The following is an 18,791-nucleotide window of genomic DNA, read 5'->3' on the forward strand; positions in this document are numbered from 1 at the left end:
TCCCTACTTAAAAGTTTATGAGTCACGCTCCTGCGTTTTACCATAATCAGCTCAGTTTCAGAACGATCCTCCCCCAGGTTAGAAGCCTACACCAGAGCAGGACCCCGCCGTTCCCAGCTCCTGCCTTCCCCACTGTGCTCTCCGGGGTCATTTTCCTGGCTCTCTCAAAGAGAGTAAAAACGGTATTAAGTATGAGCGAGGGGTGGAGGGAACGGGTTGCAATTATTGTTTTTCTATCACAATGTGCCTCATGTTTCATAAAGTCTCATACCCAATAGTCATATAGAGACGTCTGTTGTACTGAAGTGGCATAACCCAAAGCATAAAAATATTAAAACACTTATATACTTCCTTGACTAAAATTTAATAGAATTTGTTTATTTTCTATTCTTAATCTGGTCTACTAGAGGTTTCAGAGTTAAACAAATGAACAGGGGATCTGATGTCCTGGGTTTCACTTGCTCCTCCTGGCGGAGGCTCAAGACATTTCTCAAAGCTCCATTTCCCACTCTATAAAAAGGGTATAATAAGGCTTCCTATAAAGGCTTTCAGACTTCACTAGATAAAAGAACTGGGTTCATTCCAGAGTAAGAAACGGTTTTATTATTTGGCTTCTATTTAAAAATGTGTTGATCAAGAAATGCAAAGAGGGAAACTAGCTCTCCACAGTGCCCTACCCTTGTGTGCACACACCAGCCTCCTGAGCTGGAGCCTCCTCAGCGTCCCACAGCCCAGATGCCCTCCGGCAGCCGACCCGAGTCCTCTGGCCTGGCTGCAGCAGCTAAAAATGCTCCTGGCAGCCACACAACCGCGCAGCACTGCTCTGGCAGCAGGCAGTAAAAAATAAAATCAGTCAGGGAGATGAAAAAAATATTTATGGAAAAGTTCACTTTAAAAAATACTGAAAGAATAACCATTACTCAAAACAGGACTAACAGAAATAGAATAGAAATCACCAGAATAATAAGCTCCTGCGGGTGGCGATTAAAAGTTATCGATGCCACGCCACTGAGCCCAAGCAGACAGATCAGCTCAACAGCCAGCTCTCCTCCCAAGTTACCAAACAGAGTTTGCGGTGATGCTGTAGCCCGTTCCTGAGGAAGACAAAGGGTTTGATGAGGACCAGCAACTACGCCAGACCTTGGTTTGGTAAGTTGGGCAGCTCTGTTGTACCTGTTAATTCTTCTTAAACAAAGTCCATCACTCCTGGCTTCAAGCAAAGAAGAAATACCCAAAACTGGTATTGCTTATATTTCAGTAGGAAATGCTTTTCATTTTTAAAGAGACATCCCCTGATAACCACAATTTCACAAACAGAAAACAGAAAGGAGATGAAAACTTGACACCTTACTCTTTACTGACTCCTCTTGGCTGAGAAAGGGAAGAGAAAAGGTCTGAAATCTTACCTCCCCTCCAGGGCAGTTCGGAGAACATTCAGCCTTTTGTGCAGTAGAAAGAAATCTTCTCGGTTCAGGTGACCCCCTAGTAGAACTTAGCCCTAAAGCACAGGCAGAAATAATTTCTATTTATGGGGCTCCTAGGACGGTAATTGGGAAAAGGCCTTGTGGATCAGCCTCAAAGGCCTTGCTAGGTCCCTGGCAGCCTGTGACCTCTGACTCTAACTTGAAAAACTTACATAAGTGCCACTGTGACCCCTTCCGAGAGCAGGAAGACCTTACCTCTTTCTCTATTTTGAGTAGCTTCTTCACGGCCACCTCCTTGTCCTGTGATATCCATTTGGCTCGATAAACACTCCCAAAACTTCCTCCACCGCAGTTTTCAAAAAACTGCAAGTCATCAAATTTAATCTGCACAAAGGAGGCTCCGAGAGACGACATCGCATAATGACAAAGTATTATACTTCCACAGACTCTGCAGAGAGAAGGAAAAAAGAAAAGTTGGATTACAAATATATTAGGATGAATCCTCTGAATCCCACTTTAGATCATGTATAATAAGTCCTGTGAAACTTCCAGAGAGAACCTTGATGACTCAGGAGAAGGAAAACCAGGACTATAAACAAATCAAAATGAAAACACTTACCCTGGCAGCCCGTACAAAATCCAACAGCAACTTGCCCAGACTCTGAAACACAGCTGTCCATAGAGCAATCGCTCAGATTTCCCCTCTGACAAAACCTGCGGCCGCGCTTCCTGCACATCCCTCAGCGCTCTGCCTAAAGGCTACTGTGTCACCGGGTCTCCTATCACGAAGCCCTGACACAGGGGAAGCATGCCTTCAGCAGCAAGCTTGCACAGCTCTCCTGGCATGTGAGGCATGCCATCTCTCCGCATTGTGCTCACTTCACGCAAAATACACATAACCTAAGCAACTGAGCATTCTGGCCTGGGGAGGGCCAAAATGCTGCAACCTGAACACACAGCCAGTGCTTGGATTCCAAAAACAAAGACGTTCAGCTTGGGGATGATAGAAAAGCTGGCCAAGTGTTGTCCAAAGAGGCTCACTGGACTGTAGACTGGAGCAGAAACTTAATTAAAGAGTAGAAAACTTGCCTTTGATTACAGTATATTAAGTCATCCAAAGACCTCAGCCAAGAATGTTTTTTTAAAAAATATTATGCTTGTTTCCAGGGGAACAGAGCTCCCCTTCCAGAGATTATTCGTGACATTATCTGCAGGCTAAGGTGTTTTACTATTCACCAGGCGGGTGTTCATCCTTCACACCCCATGCCAAACCATCCGTGAGCAGGACACACAAAACAAAAGCATACACATAAGAAAATGAAACACTAAAATTTTTAACCTGCATAAAAGCAGTTGGATAAAAAAGTTTGTATACATATGCTTGTCAAAAATCATAAACCAGGCCCTGGGCGGTTGGCTCAGCGGTAGAGCGTCGCCCTGGCGTGTGGGGGACCCGGGTTCGATTCCCGGCCAGGGCACATAGGAGAAGCGCCCATTTGCTTCTCCACCCCCCCCCTTCCTCTCTGTCTCTCTCTTCCCCTCCCGCAGCCAAGGCTCCATTGGAGCAAAGATGGCCCGGGCGCTGGGGATGGCTCCTTGGCCTCTGCCCCAGGCGCTAGAGTGGCTCTGGTCACGGCAGAGCGACACCCTGGAGGGGCAGAGCATCGCCCCCTGGTGGGCAGAGCATTGGCCCTAGTGGGCGTGCCGGGTGGATCCTGGTCAGGCGCATGCGGGAGTCTGTCTGACTGTCTCTCCCCATTTCCAGCTTCAGAAAAATACAAAAAAAAAAAAAAAATCATAAACCAGAATCCGACAGTGAGGAAGCAAAAGGACAAATTCACATGCGTAGGACCTTCTACAATACAGCTGTCGGGGCTCCTCGTAACTATCAGCGTCAGGAAAGGTGTGTGTGTGGTTGTTTGGAGGCAGGGAAACTTCTAACATAAGGAGGACTTAAAGAACTATAATGACTAAATCCACTGCATAATCACTGGAGCCAGATTTTTAAAAAATCTACAGACAGGATTTTTTGGGATTTTAGGGCAATGTGAGTGTCAACTATATATTAGATAATATTAAATTATCTATGACAAATAACAGTATTTTGGTTTTGTATGAGGATGTGCTTATTGTTAGGATACATACTGGCAGATATATTCAAGTATAATATCCACAACTTAATTTAAAATGACTCAACTCTCCCCAACCCTCAGAGGAAATGTCTGGGTAAGAGAGAGGAAGCAAATGTAGCAAAATGTAAAGAACTGGCAAATCTAGGTGATAATTCATGGATATTCATTTTACTAGTCTTATCATTTTTCTCTGAGATTTGATTGTTTAAAAATGGGGGGGGTTGTATCCATACAAATTGACAAAATTCCTTTGTAAACAACTCACAGCTTTGCTGAGTGATATAAACAGTCAGCTTGGAAATCTTAGCGTGCAGCTGAATGACCAGCAATCCCATTTTAGGAACATCAGGTCACCGATTTTTATGTGAAGTCAAGCTCTGCTCTACTTTGGGAAGAAGGCAAGAGAGAAGACTGTTTATCTTTGCAAGTTGAAAAGATAGGTTAGAGTCTAAATAAAAAGTACAGGCAGAAAAAACCATAGTGTCCAGGTACATACAGTCCACACACATATTTGTGTCAAAAATTTACTAACTTTGCTTCAACTTAATATTTAGTTCATCATAGAAAAGAAAAAAAATGTGGATAAAATTTAGGAATGTGCCCAAGGTAGATACACTGAATAGGCAAGCTAAAAAGTCTGTTCAGCAAAATGCAAAACACCATTTGTAAGATTCCCTCAGTATAAAAAATAAGTACAAAAATAAAATAGAACTACAAAGCTTATAATAAAATTAGAACTCCCCTGCCTCAACCCTCTCCCCAATTTTCTCTTCAGAGGGAACAAATTCAACTCTTTTAGCATTTTCTTCTGGTATTTATCTTCATATTTCTAAAAAAAATTTGTTTATATCGCTATTCTTGGTTGTTCCATTTTCAATATTAGTTACTTCTCCCTGTGGAAGATAAGGAGGTAGTTCTCATATACCACCCTTTACCTCTCTGCATACAATATGTCAGACTTGCCTAATCCTCCCAGCTACCAACTACATTGTAATCTTTAGATAAGTCAATATCCAGGGTTTACACTAGCCTGACAAAGTAAATATTATTCCCAGGAGTGCTGTGTAGGATACAATAACTTTTCCTTTCTTGGATAACTTTCTGTTTCTCCTAAGGGTATTAGTTGCTCTATTTTTGTTTTTGTTGTCTGCTTAGCTTTTTATATACCAACCATTTATTAACCTCATCCAACTCCCAAGAACTGTAAAACTACTCCCAATAAAGTAAGAACATCGGGTAATTTTTTTATTCTAGTTTTTTCTTAGAGACTCCTCCTATATCCGTCATCTTGATTCAGTCTGGCTGACATGGTTGCTCTCGAGGTCTAACTTGGACCGGAACTTCCTTCCCTTCACGATAATCCTAAAACTTTCCTTCAAATTGTCCTCTGTGAGAACCCCTGTCCTTAGATGTCTAGGCTTCTCTTTCTGTTTAGTTTCTTGTTTTGACAGTGCACATCTCCCATTAGCTACCTAAATAAAGTGCACTGAATGTAATTTTTTTTTTTTTTTTTTTTTTGAGAATATGTGTGTCTTAAAATGTCTTGATTGGTAGTCTGGCTGGGTAGGAAATAATTCTAGGTAGGAAATAATTTTCCTTATAATTTCGGAAGTATAACTCCATAGTCTAGTTTCCAATGTGGCTGTTGAGTCGTCTGATGTTATTCTGGTTACTAATCCTTTTTCTATATCTTTTCCTTTCTGACAAGTTTTTCTTTCCTCCTAAAAGCTGTTGGGATCTTGTATTCCCCCTTGGAATCCTGAGATTAATAGCACATTCTTAGGGCAAGCCTTCTGCACTCATGGGCGGGGCATTCAATGGCCTGTCTGTAACTCACATCCTTTAACTCTGGGACAGTTCCTTGTGCTCCTCCCTTAGGGCTGACAGCCACTCTTATCTCTTGTCTTCTCAGTCCCCATACACACAAAGAACCACTTGTAGTTCCCAGTATACACTGATCTCTCTCATACTCCATACCTTTGCACAGGCTTGCATCTTTGCTTAGAAAAACTCCCGTTTTTCTAAAACAAACTCCTATCCGCAACCAGCTCCTTTGAGCCTCAGAAACAGACTTAAATTTTCCTTCTTCGGTGCCATAACACCTTTCTTTACCCGTTCATCTTTCCCACTGAGTCCCCACCAGACTGTTAAGTTCCCTAAAGGCAAAAAATCATTTCTATTCATATCTAGATATTCAGTACCCAGTACACACACAGCCAGGCACACTACACCTTTTCCATTCAAAAATATTTGTTGAATGAATGGTTTCTAGCTATTCTTCCATTATACATTTTGCAACTGGAAGGATTTCAACCAGATTAAGTACGATCTGAGACTTATAGTTTTTACAAGCTCCCCCCGCCCCCAGCCTCCCCAGAGGATTCTGAAGGAAATCCTGATTTAGATAGTGCTGCCTTGGATTCTGGGGAGACTGGAGAGCCTATGTTTGCGACCTCCAGAATTGGGTGTCTTTGAGTCCAAAGGAGAAAGAGGAAAAAGAAGAGGAGAAGAAGGGAAATCCTTTTTAAAAATAAACATAGCTATCTGAACCAAGACTAGGTCACTATGAATAAATCTGAACCCTCTGCAGAGCAGGTCCAGGGACTATGCATGCACTAAGGCAGGATCAGTCACATCTGAAACTGGCCTAAGGGTGCCAGAGGAAGGCTGGCCCTTGAGAAGCACAGATCTCCATGGTCATTACCTCTTCAGATGAGGCAACCAGTCATGTTCTTCCCAGAATCACTATTACTCACTTTGTGATACATCCTGTCATTTGGAAACTGGCTAAGTATTAATGGAACTATGTAATTATGGGAATGTTTTATTAAGACCATACAAAATTAAGTCTCATCTGATTACCAAACAGACTAATAATTCTAGGGTGTAGGTTATTCTTTTTAAGTGAGAGGAGGAGGGATAGTGAGGCAGACTCCCACACGCACCCCAGCCGGGATTCACCCGGCAACCCTGTCTGGGGCCAGTGCTTGAGTACTGACGTGCTTTTTAGCACCTGAAGCTGATGTACTTGGACCAACCAAGCTATCTTCAGCACCCAGGGCAAGGCTCGAACCAATTAAGCCACTGGCTCCAGGAGGGAAAGAGGGAGTAAAGGGGGAGAGATGGGGGGTAGGGGTGGAGAAGCAGATGGTCGCTTCTCCTGTGTGCCCTGACCAGCAAATTGAACCTGGATGTCCATACACCTATCCACTGAGCCATTGGCCAGGGCTGAGTACAGGTTTGTTTTTTGTTTGTTTGTTTACACTTTATTTTTTATTTTTTGTATTTTTCTGAAGTTGGAAACGCAGAGGCAGTCAGACAGACTCCCGCATGCACCCGACCAGGATCCACCGGCATGCCCACCAGGGGGCAATGCTCTGCCCATCTGGGGTGTTGCTCTGTTGCAACCAGAGCCATTCTAGCGCCTGAGGCAGAGGCCATAGAGCCATTCTCAATGCCCAGGCCAACTTTGTTCCAATGGAGCCTTGGCTGCGGGAGGGGAAGAGAGAGACAGAGAGAAAGGAGAGGGGGAGGGGTGGAGAAGCAGATGGGCGTTTCTCCTGTGTGCCCTGGCCGGGAATCGAACCCAGGACTCCTGCACGCCAGGCCAATGCTCTAGCACTGAGCCAACCGGCCAGGGCCATGAGTATAGGTTTTATTTACAGTGAGCATCATGGATTCAGCTATAAAGCCTCATTGAGATTCCCACTGCCATCCCTATGAGTGTGTCAGACCACATATATTTATTTTTCCCCTTAAGCTGTCTCTCCTTTGATTTTAAAGTCATTATTCTAAGAGGATCAACTTATGTCCAGAAGAATGAAAAATCTGAGTTGCTTATTAATCATATATACAGCATCTTGGAAAAGGCTGCTACCTGATCAAATTATGTTCTTTTTCCAATGTATTCTCCAGTGAATATACCAGAATTTAAATGTCATTTATATAATTGTATTTACATAGTATATCCATATATGATGTTTTCATCCTACCATGTTAAAATAATTGCTTTTACACAAGAAAAGCATTTATTCTCAATGCAACAATTCCAAGCCCTGATTCTGTAGCATTCTCACTTTTGTTTCATAAACTCTCAAAGCTGTTTTAAATATTAATAAGTACCAACCACACAGCACTGAAGGTAAGTTAGAGGTATATCACCCAAAATTAAAGCTTAAAAGGGTGTCACAACTCTGAAAATGTTGAAATTCACTTACTTGGTGGTTGAATCCAATCATTTGAGTACCATAGTAAGACAATTAAAATTTTTTTATTTAATTAAATTAAAATTTAAAAATTTAACTATTAACTAAATTATTGAAAGCACACACACACACATACATATATATACACATACACACATATACAACATCACTGGCTAATTATCAAAAGTGAAACCATATAAATGTAGAACCATATAAATAATACCTTAAAGGAGGTATTATTTTATTTTTTAAAGTTTTCAGGTTCCTAGTCCAGAAAAAAAAATGAACTTTTGCCCTGAATTAAATAAAAAAGCAAATAATATATAACAACAACCAAAATAACAGAAAGCTTAGAATTAGATGTGAGTTTCAACTCTAATAGCTAATAATGTGAGTTTCAACTCTAATAGCTCAGTAACTTTGAACCACTTTGTCTCAGATCCTGATATTTCCAGAACCAATAAATAAAAAAAATTATAAATCTTTTTCATCCTGTATCAAAGGTCTCAAAACTGATAGTCTGAAAGGTATCAAGTGTGCACAGTCTGATGTGATTTCTTTGCTAAATCTTCCAGATGGAGAGATCTGTAGCAAATCTGAACTTCCAGCCGGGAGACCTGAAACCGAGCCCTGCACCTTTCCGACCTCGGTGTTCTCCCTGGCCGTGACACCAGCCACTCTGCAGAACTGCTGGGAAGCGGGAGATGCTGTGAAAAAGCCTTGCACAGTGTCTGCCACATACTCTATACATGGAAATTGTGACATTATTTTAATAAGTCTTGCTGCCACATGTAGCCATCTGCTTCTTTAGTCTCATAATCACGTATGCTTTTCTCAACAGGTTTTTTTTGTTTTGTTTTGTATTTTTCTGAAGCTGGAAACGGGGAGAGACAGTCAGACAGACTCCCGCATGCGCCCGACCCACGCGGCACGCCCACCAGGGGCGATGCTCTGCCCACCAGGGGGCGATGCTCTGCCCCTCCGGGGCTTCACTCTGCAGAGACCAGAGCCACTCTAGCGCCTGGGGCAGCGGCCAAGGAGCCATCCCCAGCGCCCGGGCCATCTTTGCTCCAATGGAGCCTTAGCTGTGGGAAGGGAAGAGAGAGACAGAGAGGAAGGAGCGGGGGCGGGGGGAGGGGGAGGTGGAAAAGCAAATGGGCGCTTCTCCTATGTTCCCTGGCCGGAATCGAACCCGGGTCCCCCACACGCCAGGCCGACGCTCTACCGCTGAGCCAACCGGCCAGGGCTCTTTCCTCAAGAGTTTTCCTCTCTTGTTTTCAGAATTGCTGTGTGTTATATCCCCATTAGTTTTCCTGAGCAATTACTGATAGATAAATGTACTACTGACCCCTAAATCCTTTTTAGCTGGTGTGTGTGTGTGTGTGTGTGTGTGTGTGTGTGTTCTTCTCTCTCCTCTGTTGCTCCTTTTAACTTTTGGTCATTTTTGCCTGATCTACCTTCTTAGTAATTATTTTCTTTTAAGCATTTCTTTTGCAAGGAGAATATTTAAGTAATTAAAAGATAATACTTTTTTTTTAGATAAACTAAAGTTCCCATAACCATAATACATAATTGAATATATTTATTCAATTACAGCGCTGGTTTTGGTAGGGACCTAAGCTACACCTCCTTTCAGTGGTGGCCACTGTCTTCCTTCAGATCTTACCTACTGCACATAAAATGCAAGCACCCACAAATCAGAATTTTTTAAATTAGATCTACTTTATAAAAGGATTAACTTTACTAGAAAATAGGTCTATGAACTTTTTCTGGGTTTTTCTATCCTTTAGGTTTATATAGTTCTGTATTTAGATCCTTCGTCTTGTTCTATCCCTAATTTACACTTTTTTCCCCTTCTTCACAAAAGTTACAAGTTTATTTTTAATGCAATATAGAAAAACTAACTTTATCATGAACTGAATATGACAAAAAAAAAAAAAAGGCTTTAGAAAATAGTCCTCCACAAATTGTTTTGCCAAGGTTGCTGCCCTAATACTTTTTTTTGAGACTCCACCCTAACACTTAGTAGTATTTCAGCCTTCTTAACATAGATTAGTGAGCAAACCAATTAAAGCGTGCTTCATCATCATGTGTATTAAAACCACTTGGCCCTGACAGGGTAGCATCTTCCCAAAGCACAGAGGCTGCGAGTGTGATCCCCAGTCAGGGCAACATATAGGAACAAATTGATGTTTCTGTCTCTCTTTCTCTCTAAAATCAATAAAATAAACATTAAAAAATAAAATAAAGGCCCTGGCCAGTTAGCTCAGTGGTAGAGCGTCGGCCTGGCGTGCAGGAGTCCTGGGTTCGATTCCCAGCCAGGGCACACAGGAGAAGCGCCCATCTGCTTCTCCACCCCCACCCCCTCCTTCCTCTCTGTCTCTCTCTTCCCCTCCCACAGCCAAGGCTCCATTGGAGCAAAGCTGGCCCGGGCTCTGAGGATGGCTCCTTGGCCTCTGCCCCAAGTGCTAGAATGGCTCTGGTTGCAACAGAGCGATGCCCCAGATGGGCAGAGCATCACACCCTGGTGGACGTGCCGGGTGGATCCTGGTCAGGCGCATGCGGGAGTCTGTCTGACTGCCTCCCCATTTCCAACTTCAGAAAAATACAAAAAAAAAAAAAAAAAAGAAAAGAAAAAAATAAAATAAAACACCACCACTTGGACTGTGGTTCTGCAGTTGTTTTTCCCCCTCCAGGTCTTATCTTCAAAACATGAGGAAAGGTATGATTTGGAGTTCATAACACCAAGGTCCAAGATGTAAAGATTCTATTCCTAAACAGGACCTCTGTTCTACTTTGTCTCTGTTTTTCAATCACTCAAAAACGATGAATCTACACTAGTCAGAGGAGACTAGGTATGTGGCTAGTACTAACCAGTACTGTGTCTACCACAGCTAACCCTTCCTTCTACCCAGGCTGCCATGGGAGAAAAGCAGCATATCTTGTATAGAACAGGTCGGGTCCAGTGAATAGGGTCTTCAATCACAGATATCTGAGAGAATTTGACTTTAAGAATCTTAAAAATAAGCCTGACCTGTGGTGGCTCAGTGGATAAAGTGTCAACTTGGAAATGCTGAGGTTGCCGGTTCAAAACCCTGGGCTTGCCTGGTCAAGGCACATATGGGAGTTGATGCTTTCTGCTCCTCCCCCCTTCTCTCTCTCTCTCTCTCCCCTCTCTATAATGAATAAATAAAATCTTTTTTAAAAAAAAGAATCTTAAAAATAAGAGAGCTATTGTTTCTTTTTTTTTAATTTTCCCTCCCTGTTTTACTATATAAGTAACATAACTAATTACAGCAAAGGTTAAACTAAAAATGAGCTAGTTAAATGAAACAGTCTTTTTTTTTTTTTTTTTTTTTTTCATTTTTCTGAAGCTGGAAACAGGGAGAGACAGTCAGACAGACTCCCACATGCGCCCGACCGGGATCCACCTGGCACGCCCACCAGGGGCGACGCTCTGCCCACCAGGGGGCGATGCTCTGCCCATCCTGGGCGTCGCCATGTTGCGACCAGAGCCACTCTAGCGCCTGGGGCAGAGGCCACAGAGCCATCCCCAGCGCCCGGGCCATCTTTGCTCCAATGGAGCCTTGGCTGCGGGAGGGGAAGAGAGAGACAGAGAGGGAAAGCGCGGCGGAGGGGTGGAGAAGCAAATGGGCGCTTCTCCTATGTGCCCTGGCCGGGAATCGAACCCGGGTCCTCCGCACGCTAGGCCGACAACAGTCTTAATTGTACTGTATTATTTCAATGAATGAAAACGACTTCTGTGACACATTTCTTTGTCAGGAATGTTGTTCTCAAAGGCAAAATATAGGAATAACAGGGACGTAAGGGGCAGGTGCACTTCAGTCACAGAAATGTCATGTGGAAATGTGCCTATGCTCAAACAGAAGTCTAACTAGGACACGAGAAACAGGCTCAGTCCACAACATGGGTTATTGCAGGGCCTTCTTACATTGAATGACTAAAGGCAGGCGGAAAAGAAATTCAGAATTTGAATAAAGCACAGGAGTACTAGCCGGGCACATTTCTATGGGTTGGTAAGAGGAGGGATTCACAGGTGTCTGGGTTGGGGATGGGGAGAAAGCAGTTGCTCCTGAGAAAAGACTTACTTCAGTCAGAAGGCTCACAATTTCCAAGTCAGCTGTGCTTCTACCCTTGAGCCGAGTTTTTCGTCAAACATAAAGCATCTGACCATCCTGGCTACTACTAACAAACAGGCACAATTTTTGGACTGATTATCTAGAATGAATGTTCCCTGAGAAAGGTCAATATAAGGGTTAACACCTAGTGACCTTGATGTAAAATGAAAGAAAATGGGGGTGTTAAAACTAGAGAAGACCAAAAAAAAAAAAGACTCTAAATTATGCATCACTGGTCCAGAGGGAAAGCTATCTATAGACAAAAGTTACAGAAAGAATTTCTGGTTATTAGAGTTGCCTAACAAGAACACATGCCACCTTGTTTAGTAGTGAGTTCCCCAGCACTGAGAGTGTTTAATGGGAAGGTGGACATGTACAGTTGAAGACTCCCACATCACCTAGAGAACAGAATGAATGGTTTTTTAAAGACTCACTACAATGAGTTTCATTGTAATGAGTCATTACAAGCAATGGCTCATTAACCTACTATATATGCATGGTCTCCCTTCTCTTCTCAGGACTAGTCATGAACCGGACACTAAGAGCCCCCTGACATGGCAGAAAAGCACAGTAATTAACATCAGTGATAGAAATAATGGAGATGCTTGTGTTATTCTCCTAAGTATCTTCTCCCAAATGGGCTGGGAAAGTAAAAGCCACATGCCAGATTTCTATCCTACAACTGTTTTCTCCTCCTCTCCCCTCCAATTCCAAGACAAAAAGCTCTTTTCACCTTGAAAGCCACAAGAAAACCACAGAAAATGAAAACTCTTTTGATGATGATCTACCCCTATTCTTTTCTCAGCAAAATGGAACTGCGTTGCCCGATTCATTGTGCTGGGCTGGGAAGCTTAGTGGTGCAGCACCACTGATCAGAACCAGGCCCATACTCCTCAAACGTGGGCATTCCCGTAGGTGGAGTACCCAGCACTGTGCAGAAGGTGCACGAATCAACACATGTCCGACAGCATCGATTTTACTTTTACTTTAAGATCTGCGGGAATAAACATGCTTAGCAATCTGTTCGTGTTGGTTTGTTCAATAAAGTCAAAGAGTACAAAGAGAATGTAAAATTCATATAAATGTTTATGATCACATACAAGATTTTAAAGAAAGTGCTTGCTTACATTGGGGGCATTTGTAGACATATTTACAAATCCCTGAAGGAATAAATTCTTCCCTACAACAGGACACTTGGGTAGAAAAGTTTAATAAGCAAAGATTTACTCCATGACCTTTCTTGCCTTCTCTCTTTGGTTTTCCTATATGGAGGTCCAGAAAGAAGGATGTTGGTTTCTGGAGATAAGCTGTGCTTAAAATCAGCTCTAAAAATGGTTTTGGTTTTGGCCTCTGGGTTATAACCTTCCCCTATTCATACAACTCCCAAATTCTTCAAACTTCTCATATAGATATTTTCAGATTCTTCCCTGAGAATTTACAAAGCTCTATATAAAGACAGAGATACACAAAACAGCTTTAGAAGTCCTTATAGTAAAAGCAGGAGAGTAGCTATGAAAACTCCTACCCCCCCACACACATGTAAGCATGATTTGGGAACAGGGCAGGCTACCAAGGCAAGCCTTACCTGGGGATAGGTGAGACAGGCTTCTTCCTCTGTTTTTAATTTGAGAGTGTGGAAAAACATCCCTCTCTATTATTCAGTTATGGCAGCTGAAGTTTCAGGCACTGGTTCAAGCATTTCCATGTGCTATCTCATATGCTTATAAAGTAGGTACTATTGTGCTCAATTTACAGGTGAGGAAACTGAGTAGCCAGGGTATGAAAGTTGTTCAAGCCGACCACTTAATTTAGAAGTAGCACAACTGGGATTCAAACTCATATCTGACTCCAAAGTCACACCATTTCCCCCAACATACCATATATCTTTTCCCCACTCCATCATTCTTCTTCCTCCTTCTCATTTGCCTTTTTTAAAAATCTTTAAACAGACCCTTTTCTTATTACAGTAATTACTGGATTGCTTACCATCATCCACCTAAAATTCAATCTGAGGCTTTCATTTCCCATTGGCAATTGTGATGCTGGGGTTAGGGTGTCAATTGTGTGGCTGGCAGCTTTGTTCTCACAGAATCTTCTACTGTACTGGGATTATTTAACTGCTATTTGGGCATAATCGATGCTTCAGCTGTCCATAGGAGGGTCTGACGCAAAAGCACCCATGTATCAGTCAAAACAATCTAAGCTCTAGCATTTATAGCTCTCTTTCCTTAACAGGTGCAGTTTTCTGTTCACAGCTGGAACTCTGCTTATTTGTGTGTAGCAGAGCAAGGTTAATAGCCGCAAAAGATATAGTCTAAATCTTCCCCGCAGAAGTACACGACATCATCCCTATCTATCTATCCTAGGTAAAATAAAGTGGAAAACAAATGATACAAATTGATTTTTATTTCCAACATCTCTGGATATAGACATAAGGCTATCTTATTCCAAGAAGTACTATATCACTACAAATACCTTTTTTCCGGTTTAAATAAAAATCATTGATTCTCTCCTCTCTTTTCTCCAAATCTATCAATTTCTAAAATCAACTGTCCATTTTCTCTTTCACTCCACACTAACAGCTTCACTCTCTGTTTTATCTCTTTTCACGTAACATCGTTATAATTTTGCCAGTGTTTTCTCTGAGGGCTAGATTATTCTTCCATGCATCTCATAACTCTGTTGATTATATATTTTGTAGGCCTATCAAAGTCAGTTTCACTGCTCATTCCAGATAGGCACTCAGCCAATATATTGCCAATAACACTCACTCGTGTGCTAACTTAAAATACACAGTGCAGCTTGCCAAGTTTCCTTATTTGGTAAGAAGGCCCCTTAGTTCCCAAGATCTTTGACCATCCATTTTTAGATCCAAATCCTTGTGCTTAATATTTGGTTATTTCTCTCTCTCTGTCCCACTCTCCCTCTCTCCTTCCCTCTCTCCTCTCCCTCCCTCTCTCCTTTTCTCTCTCCCTCTCTTCAATGTATCCTTATACTTTCCACAGAAGTGTAAAAGAATAGAGGTCAATCACCTATTTGTTTCCCTGGACAAAAAAAAAAAAAAAAAAAAGTCACATTATGGTCATTTACTCTGGAATTATTACACTAAAATGTTTGATTTAAACAATATTTTCTAGTTTTTCTTTAAAAAAAGAAAAACTCCAAAAAGTTACCATAGGAATTAAATTGTTTAACATTAAAATAAACAGTACACATTGCTCTAAAAGACTATCATTCTTTATCCTAATTCTCTCTTTCCAAACAAACTAAATTCATCTTCACTTACAATCTCCCAAATCTCTCACTATTGTAGCAGGAATTTAAAACAAAGACTCTACAAATGACCAAAACCATAATCTAAATGCAGCAGTCACATTTTTTTGAAAATCAAAACCATGAAATTTCACTTTGGAGATGGGCCTACGACAAAGAAGGCGTTAACTGTCTTGAATAAGTTGTTTATTTTTGTCTTTAAATGTGTTGGTAAGTTGGAATCCACTGAATCCTGGCTGTTCAATTGAATTCAGAAAAGCAAGAAGGCTCTCCTAAAACAGAAATAGGGCTAAAATATGAATATATAGCATTTTAACAATCACTTTAGCTCAAATATCCTCAAATTAATTTTTAAAGTTGATTCTAATAACACCATTATTGAAGAGAGCTGCTTATTGTAATATCATTTGGAATGTGCCACTAAATGGTATTGTTTTCATTATTAAAGAAACTAACAAAAAGAGTAATCAACGTCTCCATAAACAGTGCTTATGCAAGATCTAGAGGCGCATCAGAAACATTCATTTTCAGCACTGTAACAATGATTGCCCATTAAAAAAAATTTTTTTTTTCGATTTGATGTCTTCTCGCCAGTGTTGTATTAAAGTTTTTCTGCAAGCTGTCAGGAGACAGCGAGGCGTGGCGGGCAGCCTCTGCACTCCCTTCCGGGCCTGGTGCTGTCTCAGAGCCCATGAACCCCGGGACACTACAGGGGTACACCTCAAGGAAAGCGCACGCTGTCGCATGCGGGTGGACGCCAGCTCCACGCTGCCCACCGTAGGGCAGGAAGTGGTCGCGCCGTTTGGGAGGCATCGCGCCCCGCCGGCAGAGAAGCAGAAGTTCGCCGTCCCCCTCGCACGCCCCGACCCTCCGCTGGGAAGTGGCCTGCACACTGCCCTGCTTTGGAAACTCGAGTTTCGCTTCCCGAGAGGCGCCCGGATCACCACTGCGAGGCCGGCGCCCCGGCGCTGCCCGATGGGTGGGGGAAGCGGCGGCCCGGGAGGCGGCCCACACCCGCGCCGCGCGCTCAGCGCCAAGAAAGCCGGAGCCGCTCCCGGCTGCGCCCGGCGCCAACTTCTGTGTGGGACCAGCCCAAACTTCCCGAGCCGCTCGTGGCCACGCCGCGGCTGGGGTCTGGCGCCCAATCCGTGGGAGCCCGGAACGCTCGCTCCCGCCGCCGCCGCCCGGGCGGGCGGGCACTGGGTCTGGAGGGGGCCCGGTGGGAACCCCGCAGGCCGGACGGGCTCCCGGGCCCGACCCCGGCTGGGCCGCAGCCCGGAGACGTGGGGATGTCTCCCTCGCCCCCTCGCCCTCCCCGGCCTCCGGCCTGGCCCTTACCTGGCGCCCGGGCCGGACGCGAGCAGCAGCCGGGGGCGCCGAGGCCCCGCGCGCGGCGAGGGCAGGGACTGCGGCCGGGGGTCGAGAGAACTGCTGCCGCAGCGGCTCCCACGCTTCCGCCGGAGTCAGGAGTTGAACATTCCGCCTCTCCGCCCAGCGCCAATGAGGAAGACAGGCACGGCAACAGCACCACCTACCTCCGAGCGCGGAACGGCTGGGCCTCCCTGCCCGCGCCCCGGAGCTCAGACGTGCCGGCGAGCGGGGCGCGGGGCAGCGCGCGGGCCCGGGCCTGCACCCCGAGGGGCGCCATCCGTCCCAGCGCCCTGGAACCCCACGGTGGCCGCCCGGGGGGCGCTCCGCGGGGGACGCCTGCCCTGTCGTGGGGCCCAGGGAGAGAGGGCCTGTACCTCAGCGCCCCTTTGTACCTTCACATCTTTTTACACAAGTGACCACCACCTGTCCCGTCAACTTAGAACTTATCAACTAACAATACAAAGACAGGAGGCTGCTGCGTGCGCTGCAGGACTTAATTATCTACATAGTTTAGGAAAGGGACAGACCTATAGAGATATTTCCAAGGAGTCAGGACTGAAGGCTGCCTCAGTGGAACCAGTACTGGTTCCTTCTGAATTTTGAGGAGGGGTCATAGTCTGCTGCCCTGGTTAGTGACTTCAACAAAGCCGAGTTCAGATAAAGACGCTAGAATCCATGCTAGGTGTGAGCAAACGGTGGAAAGAGATATTGGGAAGGAAAAGTAATTAATTGTTGATTGGGAAGGATAATTCTGTAGAGGAAAAGTGAGAGGAAGTTGCAAAGGTATGGCAACATAATCCAGGTGGCTGAATTCGGAGTTTATCATCTATGAGCATTGGGGAAATGTGGAAAGCTGAGTCAAATGGGTCAAATAGGTCTTTGTCTTTTTAACTTAATGGTGATTTAGAGAGAGAGAGAGAGAGAGAGAGAGAGAAGTCCACATGGATATAGGCTGGGTTGCCAGGGCAAAACTGGGAAGTAGCGTGAGTGGTAAATGTCACTACCTGGAAATGGGATTGTGGGTACTTGAGTAAGAATATATACTAAATGGTAAATTAGGAAGGAATAGAATTGAGAGATACATTTCAGGAAGAGGCCACAGAGTTTGGTGACCTACTAGATGTAGAAAAGAAGAAGGAAAGAGTCAGAGATGATGCCAAGATTTCAGACCTAGGTGACTGGAAGAATGATGGTGTCATTGACAGAAATAGGGTATGGTGAGAAGAAGCTGGCTTCCTGATGAGCTGAGGTCATGGGAGGAAAAACAGGTAGAGATGCAGCAGTTGAAATATGAAGCTGAAATTCAGAAAAAAAAGGTCGGGAAGGAAATTGTGAATCATTCATATAGTTAGATATGAAAGTAGAGGGATGGGCAAATACGAGTTAAGGAACAGCTTTCTAATCTGATCCATTATTGAATTCCCTTTGGTAAGAGAAATTTTAGCATTGACGGATTCTACTTCTGTAATTGAGAAATTGGGATTGATGAAAAATGTCATTCTAAAAAATTGCTTCTGCAGCTAAGCAAATAATTCTAAAAACCATGTAAACATTAAAGGGAAAACTAATGCTCTTTAGCATAGACCCAGGAGTAAGGCAACACTAGTCATTTTACCTCACCTTGAGAGGCACTGACTACATTGTGGTGAAGTGGACACTAGACGAGGCATCAGAGAACCTGGCTTCTGGTCTAAATCCTGGAAATTACCAGCTGGGTACTTAAGCAGACAGCCTCAGTTTTCTCCTCTACAAAATAAGAAGGCCAAATTAGCTATTAGCTGTAGGTTCTAGCCTTAAAACTATGAATGTATTTCATAGCCGTAAGAGACAATATTTTTAGCCACATTCCCCTTCCTTCCCATCTATTTTTTCTTCATTCTATGTTCCTCTTATAATTGGCTAAGAGAACAGTCTCACAGACATGCTTATGTGATAGTCTGGTAGACATTCTCTTGTATTCCCAATTATGTTGCAAGCTCCTTGAGGTCATATCTTCTAGTCTATTGTATGTGTCCATAGCTGAAATATATACATAATTGTGTAATAAACTGATTGCCTCAAATATGACTCTTCCTTGGTCAAGTTGCCTGTTTCCTTATGGTTACTTATCTCTTTCGGTCCCAGACCTAATAAGTCTAGTGCTTATTCCCATGGCTGACTCTGCTTTTATAAACTTTCAAATCTTTTTGGGAGCATATTAATTGATTTTTACCCGATAGGTTTACAAACATAATACATAGCAATAAC

The 18,791-nt window shown here is 43.4% G+C and overlaps 1 protein-coding gene across 3 annotated transcripts in view; it reads right to left on the bottom strand.

Annotated features, from left to right (window-relative positions):
* The window catches only part of MAP3K20 (mitogen-activated protein kinase kinase kinase 20), a 180,728-nt gene extending 163,641 nt beyond the window's left edge, over nucleotides 1-17,087 (bottom strand). The window contains exons 1-2 of one of the 3 annotated variants that reach the window (XM_066233260.1): nucleotides 16,512-17,087; nucleotides 1,680-1,872 (exon numbers count right to left, since the gene is read on the bottom strand). In XM_066233260.1, coding sequence (XP_066089357.1) covers nucleotides 1,680-1,838 — 159 coding nt within the window. In that variant the 5' untranslated portion in view covers nucleotides 1,839-1,872; nucleotides 16,512-17,087. Of the gene's footprint in view, nucleotides 1-1,679; nucleotides 1,873-2,043; nucleotides 2,407-16,511 lie in introns of those variants that run through there. The other 2 variants (XM_066233261.1, XM_066233262.1) reach the window with 2 other exon arrangements.
* Between the last annotated feature and the right edge of the window lie 1,704 nt (nucleotides 17,088-18,791).

Source organism: Saccopteryx bilineata, chromosome 5, assembly GCF_036850765.1.
Source record: "Saccopteryx bilineata isolate mSacBil1 chromosome 5, mSacBil1_pri_phased_curated, whole genome shotgun sequence".
Classification (NCBI taxonomy): domain Eukaryota; kingdom Metazoa; phylum Chordata; class Mammalia; order Chiroptera; family Emballonuridae; genus Saccopteryx; species Saccopteryx bilineata.